Source organism: Pelecanus crispus, chromosome 6 (assembly GCF_030463565.1).
Source record: "Pelecanus crispus isolate bPelCri1 chromosome 6, bPelCri1.pri, whole genome shotgun sequence".
In the NCBI taxonomy this organism is placed as follows: Eukaryota; Metazoa; Chordata; class Aves; order Pelecaniformes; family Pelecanidae; genus Pelecanus; species Pelecanus crispus.
In genome coordinates this window covers 62894131-62906927 of record NC_134648.1, presented here as the reverse complement: position 1 = coordinate 62906927, position 12797 = coordinate 62894131, and the positions used below count along the sequence as shown (strand labels likewise).

At 38.2% G+C, this 12797-nt stretch overlaps 1 protein-coding gene across 1 annotated transcript in view; it reads right to left on the bottom strand.

Annotated features, from left to right (window-relative positions):
* Positions 1–12797, bottom strand: part of LOC142593814 (ATP-dependent RNA helicase TDRD9-like) — an 88750-nt gene that overhangs the window by 55142 nt on the left and 20811 nt on the right. Inside the window, exons 2-4 of the mRNA XM_075713057.1 lie at positions 10822–10928; positions 3002–3099; positions 2348–2569 (exon numbers count right to left, since the gene is read on the bottom strand). Coding sequence (XP_075569172.1) covers positions 2348–2569; positions 3002–3099; positions 10822–10928 — 427 coding nt within the window. The remainder of the gene's footprint in view (positions 1–2347; positions 2570–3001; positions 3100–10821; positions 10929–12797) is intronic.

Sequence of the window (12797 nt, the reverse complement as noted above, 5' to 3'; positions counted from 1 at the left end):
AATTAAAAAACCCCAGAAGTTTATAAAATAAAGGATCAAAATTTCTTGCTGGGGGCTATAGCCTGATAAGAATTCTTCAAATACTTTTAAAGGTACACACATGGATCTTTCCACTAAGAAAGAAAAAGATTTTGCCAAGCCATAATTTGCTTGCTGGACAGGAGAAAAGGAAATAGGTATAAGATATCATCAAGACCAGGCAACTTATTCTTGAGAGAAAAGTTCTACAACCCTGTGGTAAACAACGGATTTATGATTTCCGAAATAGTTCTGTAACTTTAGCTATCTCAGGTGCTGCCTACCCAGGCAGGTAGGCAGAGCCGTGACCATCTGCTCACTTTCTGCTTTTAAAACAGCCTAGAGCAGACAAGTCTACACTCAACTGTTCTTCTACTTTCATTTCTGCTCAGTTCACACAAGTACTTGTAAAACAAGCACAGCACATCCACATACACTATCCTGAAGACAGTTTGGAAGCACACCACTGTAACATCTTTAAGACTCATTACCCTAATGAATCAATTTTGCAATTTCATGACTATTTAATTCAAGGTATCTATATACCTTGTATATACATACATATACCTTTATATATACATATAAAACACTTTGTTTAGAAACTACTTCAGAAAAAACCAACATATATAACCCACAGTCATTCTACAAAGCAGTAACTGTAGATTATTAATACTGGTTTAGTTAAGATTTGAGATAACTGTGGGAATTACAATCGGACATTATCTAGAATGTTCACCTCAGAACTGAAACTTCTTTAGAATCATAGAATCGTTTAGGTTGGAAAAGACCTTTAAGATCATCAGTCATAAGTATTTTTATGTCAACTTCCAACCTACCTGTGGAAAAATTAAACTTCAGTGTAGTGTTAAAAAAAAAGCAAAAATAATATTTCCTATTACAGCATTTGTAGATATATCAGAAGAAACTGCTAAGATTTGATACTTAGACAAAGAACAGCATTCAGCAGGGATGACAAAAGATCCTTTTGATGCGAAAATTAAGCTGATGTATCTGTGTGGCCCTGTAATATGTTATTGCTATTACTAGTAACAGGCCATAAGCTTTGTACTGAGTTTGCAAGGCCTCAGGACTAAGGCATGTCAGGCCTCCTCTCTCTGAACTTTTCTTGATCTGCCTCCACCTTTGCTTTACTTGGTCCAGCTGCGACAGCAATTTAGTGTAGTGCAGAGATATACAGGCCTGGTACAGTAGCAGAGACCTTGGAAAGTACAGACACAGGATGCGGAACATAAGAAAGCAGACGTGGGATAACAGATGAGGGAGAAGCTTGGCACTGTAGACTCCATGCTATAAACAACTCTGTAATGGTCAGTTAAAAATAAAAACCCCTCAGACCCAGAACTGGACAAAATTGGTTTTACAGGTAACAAAGAGAAAGCATCTAACATACATAAATGGCACTGAATATAGTACATTCAGATGTAACCTGGAGCTGCAGACCAGTGAAGAAAAGGAAAGATGCAAACGTATGTTAGCGAACTTATATAAATAGGACCCTAAGTGGAAGAAAGAAGGGTACAAACAAGAGAAAGAATGGAGAGGAAGAAGAAACCAATATGTATTCCTCACAGCAAAGGACTCCAGAAGCAGGTAACTCTCCATAAACATCCTCCCACTGCCAACACCAGTGTGAACCCACCAGCCTCAGGATGCAAAGAAGCTAGTCCAGAGACAGCCACTGTCAAACTACCAATGAAACGATGATCACAGCAGTTTATTGTTTATTGATTAAAGCACCAGTATCTGTGTCAAAAGATGAAAGTGGCATCACATTTATAAATGGAGGGATAGAACTGTGTTTAAAGCTAAGTTTGACAAAACGAGAGGAGGAGGTAGATTTAAGAGGAAAAACTAGTTCAAGTTTTTCACATGTTAAAAAGAAACAACAGGACATTCACAAAACAGTCTGGCCATAAATGCTTGAAAGTTCTGACATAGCTCACAGATAAATGTAGTGAAGTCAAACAAATCAAGTATGTTAATTAAGGAGTTTAAAGGAAAAGTGACAGAATATTGTTCTCCTGCAACAATTTCAATGATTAATAATACAGATGTGTCCAATTAGCAGAATTCAGACATTAAAAATATTTCTGTTGCAGTCTCACTAGCATTTAAAGTTGTTCAACTTTAAAAGCTTAAGCTTTTACTTATGAGTATTTAACAGTAGACAGCTAGAAACCTGCAATTCCACTTTAAAAGCAGATTCTCTAACATTTCTTCCATATGCTAGATATGCCTAAAAGTAGTCAAGAAAGAAGATACAGTACTTTTTAATGTATTTTTAAATACAATTGAAATTTTCTTATACCTGGTATCCTACAAATCCACCTAGTGTCCACGATCGTTCCTTGCTAATCCACCTGGCAATGCTGCTGGCACCAATTTTCCGAGGTTGGGTAACAGCAATGTTGCAGTAGATAGATTGCTGAGTGCAATAATCCAAAATATATAGTGGAATCTGTGTACTCTTACCACTGCCAGTTGCTCCTTGTACAATCACAACTGAATTGCTTTCTATCAGAGACACTATCTGAAACAATTTTTCAAGAAAACTCGTAAGTCTACAAAACAACTCAAAACAGATTTAAAAAAAGATTTGAAGTATCAGTAGCTTCCAGGCCACATATCAAATCTCTGTAAAACACTGTGCTATATTTTCTATCATCTCCTAGGCATCTGTAGATAACTGGATTTCTAAAACACAGTAGAAGATCACAGAAAAGAACATGGGCATGCACTCGCTTACGTGTTTTACATAAATACTTCGAAAGTATAACAGCAATGTTTCTTCCTCTAGGAATTTTTATACAATGGATTTGTACAATGAACAAAGGTTTTGTACGATGGTTAAAACAAGAACAGAAGTTTCCTTCTTAAAAAAAACCCACAAAACAAAAAAACAACAAAACAAAATATCATTTTTAGCTTTATTCCATAATGAGAGAAAGTGCAATGAAATTACCTCTTCCCTGTGTTTGGCTATAGGCATATCCACACATTTATGGTTAGTTACTGGTATAGAAGTCCAATCACTTGATTCACACTGAGACAATGACGTATCTAGGCATAAAAATAACCAAGAGTAAGTTATTTCAATAGAGAAAGGGAAAGACCAGCAGGAGAATATGATCATAGTATTTGGAAACCTAACTTCTACCAAATTTGAATCACATACTTAGGAGTGTTAATAGAGTTCATACTTTTTAATATTAATAGACTGAAGAGATATTCTGTGTTTATACAACTGCTGTTTTACTGGCAGCAGCTCTGAAAGACATTGTTTCTGCTTATAAGCCACCGTCAGTGTCAAGGATGTACACAATTCTATAATTCTATATGCTTTTCTCTTAATTAAAAAAATAGTATTCTTGCATAGCTTGCATTACAACTGCCAAATCTACCCCTGTGCCCATGAGATTTTTTGACAATACTGAAAAAATATGCCTTATTCATGTACCCATGTGTTGTTTCCCTTAAATACTGGAGCCACAGTACAAAATAACCCATACTTTGATACAAAGACCACTGCATTTCTACCACTTGGCATCTAAAACAAGTCTACTAAGTATCACGATGATCTTTCAATGTGATACTACATTCTGCAGTCTCTTGGCAGGAGTTAAGTCACCATTAGTACTGGGAAATACAGGACAACAATCTTACAGTGCTACCATGAACTTCTGCTCAGCAGCTTGCTGCCAGTTTGACCATGAAAAACAAAAGAGCGATGGAACAGGTGCAGGTGTAGAAGGGGAAAACCAGGACAAGACTTCGGTAAGCAACAATTTTGCAAGTTACAATTAAACAATTTGGCTAAAAAGCCCCACTATGCAGAAATCAAAAGTGGAAATGCTATTTCAAATGGGTTTCACCAGGTACTATGGTGAAATTTACTTACTTGCATACAAACAGAATCATAGAATGCTTTGGGTTGGAAGGGACCTTTAGAGATCACCTAGCCCAGCCCCCCTGCAGCGAGCAGGGACAGCTTTAACCAGATCAGGGTGCTCAGAGCCCCATCCAACCTGACCTTGAAGGTTTCCAGGGATGGGGCCTCCACTACCTCTCTGGGCAACCTGTTCCAGTGCTTCACCACCCTCATTGTAAAAAATGTCTTCCTTATATCCAGTCTAAATCTACCCTCCTTTAGTTTAAAACCATTACCCCTTGTCCTGTCACAACAGGCCTTGCTAAAAAGATTGTCCCCATCTTTCCTGTAGGCCCCCTTTAAGTACTGAAAGGCCGCAATAAGGTCTCCTCGCAGCCTTCTCTTCTCCAGGCTGAACAACCCCAACTCTCTCAGCCTGGCCTCGTAGGAGAGGTGCTCCAGCCCTCGGATCATTTTTGTGGCCCTCTTCTGGACCCGCTCCAGTAGGTCCATGTCCTTCTTGTGCTGAGGGCCCCAGAGCTGGACGCAGCACTCCAGGTGAGGTCTCACCAGAGCAGAGCAGAGGGGCAGAATCACCTCCCTCGACCTGCTGGCCACGCTGCTTTTGATGCAGCCCAGGATACGGTTGGCTTTCTGAGCGCACATTGCTGGCTCCTGTCCAGCTTTTCATCCACCAGTACCCCCAAGTCCTTCTCTGCAGGGCTGCTCTCAATCCCTTCATCCCCCAGCCTGTATTGGTATCGGGGTTTGCCCTGACCCAGGTGCAGGACCTTGCACTTGGCCTTGTTGAACCTCATGAGGTTCACACAGGCCCACCTCTCCAGCTTGGATAATAAAAATAAATAATTAAATAAATAATAAAAACTTTAAGAAATACCTACACCAGTAGGGAAGAAATCCAGCATTCTTTTTACAAAGGAAATATTTACTGTAAAATAAAGGCTATAAACTAAATAACCGACTACACAGTCATCCCTTCTTTTCTGTGGAAGGGTTACTAACAACCTCACCCAGCAGTGAAGCAGAAGCAGGCAGAACAACTTCTTTTGTCTCTGTACCATACCTGAATGTGCTCCAACCCCCCAAGTTGTCTTCAAGTGTCAAGGAATACAAAATTACCTATTCTCACATCAAAACAAACCCCCAAAAGCTGGACAGTTCATTAAGAGAGTTTCATAAAGCACTAAAAAACAGAGTTCTCATGAAGCCACACTCTCACTTAGCACTACTAAACACATATGAAACAGAACTTAGTATCAGCATCCCTGGAAAATATTAACTGTCCTCTTTAAAATACTTTTGGTCAAGTTTCTAAATATATTCCTCAGGAAAATTCACATATAGTGTTCTGTCACAGCTACACTGTACACAGGCTGACTGGCTTCCCTCTGGCACAAACATGTCACTACTGAGACATCAGTAGCTCTGCATGATTCAACCAATGCAGGAAGAAATCTCAAGCTGCTGGGGAAAAGATTCCAGTGTCAGCATATTCCTGCTAGAGCAACATAGCCTTCCCACCTCTATCAGGTTTTCCATGTAACTACTGCAATTTTGAAAAGCATGTTAAAAGTATACAACAGAAGACAGCAGCAGTTCTATCAATAGTGCTTATAAAAAAGAAGAGAGGGACAAAAATTTAAATGGTAGGATTCACATTATAAGCTTCTCTAACTCAGTAAAAACCCAGTGTATGAATAAGAAATAATTAACCTAAAATTCAATTAAGAATTTTATTTAAAAAATACAAAGGAACAAACCAGAAACAAATAAACAAACGCGAGTATTCATGTACCTGCTGAATAATCAGATCAATTTAATAAATTTTGTATATATCTCTTTTTCGCTGAAGAAATGTAGCTTTTTTTAATATTACTTTTTATATGACAGTTTGTGACAGCAATATCTTACCTTCTCCTAAGCACAGAAGTTTGGAAAAAAATTATACCAGAAGTAAATGGTCAAGCAATGTTAGCCACCATCAATATTCAGAGTTTGAGAACTGGCAGCCATATAACCTTTTCGTAGATGCTGCAAGTACTAAAAACTGTATGGTTTAGGTTTTTTTTCTCTTCAAGACATATACTTAAACTGAAAGAAACATTACTGAGTTTGCCTGGGGAACTAATACCATGACAACTGTGAGACTTCTATCTAGAGCAGACAATACAGTTTTGGGCCTCAGAGTAAACTGGCAACTTCAGATGAACACTGACGTGACCCAAGCAGTCATGAAAAGTCCCACTCTAACAAACTGAGGATACAAACTTTTCCTGAAATCCAATGTGATTATCAGTGAAAAAACAAAACCAGGATTGGGAACTGGGGTAATCATCTTAGAAGACGTTAGACCTCCACCTTTTTTTTTTTTGTTTTTTAAATGAAAGGTGTTATTCTGAATAATGAAGACTCACTGCAGAATAGAAATACTTGAATATACACCCCTATGAAAGTTCCAAGGTTATTCTACTCATTTAAATAACCATTCAACTGTGGACTCTATACCACACAGTATAATTACCTTCAGCTGTTGTTGTTTGGGGTTTTTCTACATCTATTTCTGTAATAAATCCCAAAGTGAGAACTTGTCTTTAGAGAAACGCATCACTTCTGCAAATACAGAGGCATCTACAGATTCAAGGAGCTACAGGACTACAGACTCATCAGCAAGAAAGGCATAAATTTTCACTTTTTCAATTGCTTATACTTTCTGGAAAACATTAAGACTGGGACAACAAACCCAACTGGTGCACGCCTTTGTAAGGCATCATGCTCAAACATGCACCTTGAATTACGACATATAGAGAATGCAGGATACTTCCAACCTGAAACAGCAAATTGAGGAAGCATGCAACCACCCACCATGCTGTTTTATGACAAAGTATTTCTGTGTATAAGAAGCATTAATGCTAATCCAGAATAAATAATGATATTCATTTCTCTATTCAGCATCAGTGTAAAAAGAAACTGAAAACTCAGTTATGGGAAAGATGAATTTGCCTGTTCACTTCCTTTTCAATTATTATTAAAGTTCTGTACAGATGTGTTGACTGCTGTGACTAGAACAGTCTATTGCCCATAGAAAGAGCAACTTTCCAACATCTCAGTTATCGTAGCCCATAGAGCAGATGTATTCCTTCTGGTACCTGTTTCCTGAATTGAATTTGAAGAGATCCTTTAACAAAAGATTAGATTTTTGTATTCACCAGTTCTGGGAGAAGAGATTATACAGCTGGATCTTGGAATCTGCCACTAATCAAATTAAGAGGAGATGCATAAACAGATATATACTTGGAAGTGCTGGTCAGGCGAGTCAAACGAGATGCTTACTATGTCACTTATCATTCTTCTGCTGAGCTACAAACACATAAAGGAATTAATTACAGTTAGCAAGCAAGCTCATGGGAAAGGAAAGCCACAGGAAACAACCAGGCTCCAACACCGAGCCACAAAGCATAAGGACTTCACAGTAAGTCATGATACTTCAGTCATAATGCAAAGTACATGAAGTTGCTGCTGACTGAGCCCTGAAAAGCTTAATCCAGAGCCTGGGCAAAGCAATTATTTCTCCTGACTGGAGCAAACAGGCTAAGTTTTCTGTGTCTTGAAGTCTTGACTGCTAAAGGATGCCCTCAGGTAACATTAAAATTCCTAAGAAAACACCATACTTACTTAGTCTTTGCATTCTGTTCTCCATTGCAATCCTCTTCAACTTGCACATATTTTGAATACAAAAGTATTTGGGATGAAGATTTGTGCTATGATTAATTTTCCTGGCATGCATCTGTTCTGAATCCGAAACATTTAAGGAACTCTGTAACTTAAGTTTTTTATATTTCAGAAACCCGATCAGAAACAATGTTTAAATTGTTTCTTCTCTATAAGCAATTACTTCACCTGGGACCTAGAAGATCCCCAGAAAAGATCTACTTAATGGTGTGAAAATAATGAAGACAGAAGAGGAAAAAAACTTGCCATCCACAAAACTACATGAAAATGATGATATAGGTGTCCTAAAAAAAAAAAGGGGGGGGGGGGTGTCATTAAGGATTCTAGAAGCTTTCTTAAGAGTAAAACTTAGTGCATACAGTTCACAATACCCAGATTTGGGGATAAAAACCCCAAACCCACAACAAACCCCACCCAAAACAAAAAAACAACTATCCATTTTCCACAGAATGCTTCAAGTAGGCAAGTATCCCATACACATAGCTCTGCAAGGTTTCCCTCTGCACAACATCCTGTGACCTCACTGAATCAAAGGTGTGCGTAAGTCTGACGCCGAAACAGCCAGTACTGTCATGGTTTAGCCCCAGCCAGCAACTAAGCACCATGGTGAAACTAGCCTGATGGGCCAGGGAAGAAGAACTGCTAATGCTCTACTTGTTTGGGCTAACAGTTGTGACAAAGTATTTTCTTCTGCTTTTATTTAATCACTTCAACTTCCTTTTCACAACAGTATCAGTTCTACCATGTTCTGTAGAAGCCAGAAGTACAGTTCCCTGACGACTTCAGTTTTCCCGATAGAGAGGCAGATTAGGCATTTGTATTTGTCCCCTCAGTATAAAAGTACATGCTCTTTCAAAGCAACTGGAAAGCATGAAATTTAAACTCAAAAGAACTTCATAAAACACCAAGACACAAGCAAACACAACAGTTTCAGTAACTCTGTAAGATTTACAATAGGCTGTCAATTTATATGGAAGATATCATCTACAGTTAGAACAGCAATTCAGAAAGAAAGAAAGAAAGAAGGAAGGAACAGAAGGAGTACCAACTCTGAAACCTTCAGGGCAAATCAGCTTCTCATTCCCACGTTGTGCTACTTAATTCTTGACTACGTTTGCACTCAACGTAGCTAGAGTGGTAGGGCCTGGTCTAGAGAAATCCTTGATCATTTATGACAGTTTTTCATGTTCTTAAATCAAACATGCACTTCCAGATTGATATAGCTGATAGTTACACATGGGTCTTGGAGCTCTTGAAATCTGCATGAGGAACATGTTACCATTTGAGAATAGCAGTGTCATTAACAACACACACATTTATAAGCCATAAAATTAACATTACAAGTCTCATGCTCACTCACTAAGCTTCTTTATTATATTATCTTAACATAATATTCCTGAATCTGTCTGTAAGTCAAAGTTGACAGCAACAAGAACCAGGATTTTCTGAAGTTTTTGTGTTATTCTACATCTAGGTGGTATATGGCAGCTCGGTCTCAGAATGCCACAGGGATCTTCCAGTCCCATCACTATCCAGTCTGCTTAGAGTCCGCCACTGGAACGCACCCAGCTGGGAGCAGAGCGCTGACCAGAGGAGGCAGGCATCAACACCGCATGGAACAGCTCCTGAAGCAACTGAGACTCCAGACCAGGACACGGACAGAGTAGGAAGAGGAGGGAAAAAAGGGACAGAGGAAAACATCTAATAGATTAATAATAAGAATATGTATATGCTAATATTTTAGTAATTTTTTTAAGGTTGGTTGTTAACTAGATGCTGTTTAAGTAAGTTACAACTGGAAAGCAAGAATAAGTTTCAGAAGGTATAAATTTCAAAGACAAACATTTTAGGGTAGACCAAGAGAAAATAGGTGTTTATAAAACAAAGTACCAGGATGACTATGCAGAAGTATTTCTTAACAAGCCTAACTTGCAACCCTGTTTCTTTTATCAGAGGAACATTGCTACTAGCATCAGTTGCACTCAAAATTAAGCAGGCCACCAGTGCTGCTAAATTAAGTTGCTAGCCTACCTTAAGCAGAATTCTGATTTAATAGCTGAAGGACATTAAATGATTTATAGTACTTACTTGAATTAATCAATACCACTATACTTTTAAAGAAACATCTAAGGAACTTATGCTTAGTTAACTCGTTGCTGTCCTTCCTTCCCTAGTGAAGCACAGGAAAACAATGGACCACCACATTCCTGAACTACAACATTCAAAGCTTCTTCCAGTCCCTTTATTCCCCCATTTTCACCTTTCAATACCTCCTCCTCTCCCACAAATTTTATGTAATGTCAAGCAAACAAGAGACAGTATTTTGTGGTTAGGACAGCTGGTCAGATGCACTGCATGTGCTGGACAGGCCAACTGCACTTACTGACTCTCAGCTGATGACAGACCAAACAAATGGCTTCATCACCTACTTGAGTTCCAGAGGTCATATAATTTGCAGAAGCGTTGAAAGACAGTAATTTCTAGAAAATTTCTCAATTTGTCAAATTCTGGTACAACAAAGGTATACAAAAAGTATTACAGAGCATGACATGCAGAACAGACAAAACACATAAATGTCCTTTTCTTAGGAAATCAGCTACATGAACAAATCTGGAAATTAATAGGCACAGTAAGAGTTTGAAGCTGAGCTGTCCTGACAAGTGAGTCAGCCTCATACTGCTTTTACCAGAGCTCCTAGGAAAGAAGTGCAATCAAATTTCTCTCTGAAGGCAGTTCAAAGCAACAGTCAAGTATACACAGGAATAACAACATGGATAGAAAATGGGAAAACAGAACAGAGAAAGACATTAATCCAATGAGGGATGTCTTTTCCTTGCAGATCTATTTCAATCATATATCTACATTTATCAATACAATAAACTAGATGTATGCACATATATCTATGCAACAGCATTACACATTGTGGTTTCCAGAAAATAAGGTGTTTACTTGTTAATACCATGCCTTATACAAAACAAACAAATGCACATACAGCATTAAACAATCGAGAAATACACAGTAAGGTTTTATAGTTTTGTTTAGGGCAGGAGATAGGAGGAAAGACCACAGGGAGGAAAAGGACAGGTATATCTGAGTTTATAACTGGAACCAATGTATACATCCTGTATATATACACATATGAACCAATTTTTTTTTTTTTTTACCTGGTTTATAGACAAGCTGATAATTTTCAACTACATCTAGCTCTTGGGCCTCTGCTTGCCTGTGTTTTTCAGCATATTCAGTTCCAACACTCTCTGTGATTGGTAGCCTGAAGAGGAAAGAAATGACAAATCAATAAATGCTTCCTAATCTAACTGTCATGGATATCTCTGAGAATAACAGCATTATACAGTAAGTTCAGAGTCTCCATGTCATGCCAGAACTACTTCAATGAACAAACTTCAGAAATAAACTTTGTCTCTGCAGTTAGATACTAGCCTGAGGAAAGTGCCACTGTAAATCTTTTTGTTGAGATTCAAAAAACATTGAGCTTCCGAAATATCACCCTTTAAGTTTTTAATATCTAGGAATTTCTCTCCTAATGAAAGTCTACGATTTCTTCTGAACAAAGATGAAATAACTCTGTTTCACCAATACTTGACACAATACAATCAGAAAAAACACATGCAATTCTTGCATGATTCCCTGGAGACAGGGGAAGTAGACAATCACCTCACTGCTTTAAGGAAAGAACTTTCGTCTTTGAGCCAAGAGATGATGGTGGCTGGGGTAAAAAAAAAAAAAGAAATTAACACAATCACCTGATCAGTGAATTTTATGGAAATTTATTACACACAAGACAAAGTCTATCTATGACATAAATAGAATAAAATTGGATTAAAAAAAATTCTCTTCTCCATAGACGGTGTGAAGAAAGCCACATGGATTTCACTAGAGAATAAAGTAGCATATATACAATGCTTGCATGATTATTAAATCATAACTAAATGTAGAAGAGTTTTGGACACAGTAAAAGCTCTCACCCCTCCCTTTTTTTTTTTTTTTTTTTGATAAACAAAATACAAACTAGAAGTCAAAACTATGGTTTTGCACTTTAATTTAAGCTCCGGACCCAGCATAAACTTTTGCTATGCAATAATTTGCTAATGCACAGCAAATCTGTTTCTCTGTAGGTGTATCTTTGAGACACTTTATAAAAGGATACTGCTGCAGAAGTGTCTATTTCTTGACCCAAATAATAAGCAACACTGACTCCTAAAACAATTAAGCTGAAAACAAGAAGAGATTTTTCACATAGCACTGTGTCACATAGCTCTCATCGCAGAGTAACTCACACTATCTTGATGCCACCGAGCACCCACCTTCTCTAACAAGGCAAACTCTGTGCCAGCTTGGCTCTGCTACAGAGCACTCATTCAGATCAGTCATTATTTCCTCCTACAGGAAACACCAAGTATTTGTCACCTACTGCTGCCAACAAACCAAGAAATGGCTTCTTATCCTATGTTAACAATATTTTAGGCACAGAGCTAAGGCAGTTTTCTCCTGGATCTCAAGTATCTCTTAACACAGGGTTCAACTGCACAATCGCTACGTGAGCAACGGCTGCCTACTTGCAGCAAGCGGACTACAACGCTTTTACCGCTCTAACCCTTCTGAAACAGCTGGGACAGGGAACACTCCACGACAGGCCTGAATCCAAGGTACAATTTGGAAATGTTCATACCCATCATGCCAGACTGCTTAAGTAGGTTATTCCACTGAATGTATATTAAACACAAGTAAAACAATGAAGGTATCAAAGTCAAGCATTCAGTAGTTGAAAATAACATAATTAAGCTTGGCTGCACAATCTCAATTTGGCAGCATTGTACGCACATAGTATACAGATTTTAGTGATATAACCAATTATTTTTCATTTCTGTAAGACCACAGCCTCACTGAGTGCACTGGACACACATCTTCTGACAATAAAACCTGGTTATGCAGTAAATACAACTTGTCCCTCAGTCCTCCAGAAGAAAATAAGCTGTCTGATCAAGACAGTAAATGCAGTCATGGAGGAGCAGGTATTACCCGACTGTCAGAGCCCTGAGCATCAGCAAGGAAATCACTTCAACAAAAAACTTCCACTGAGGGGTAGGGGCTAAGGCTGAGAAAATTAGAACTGTGTTCC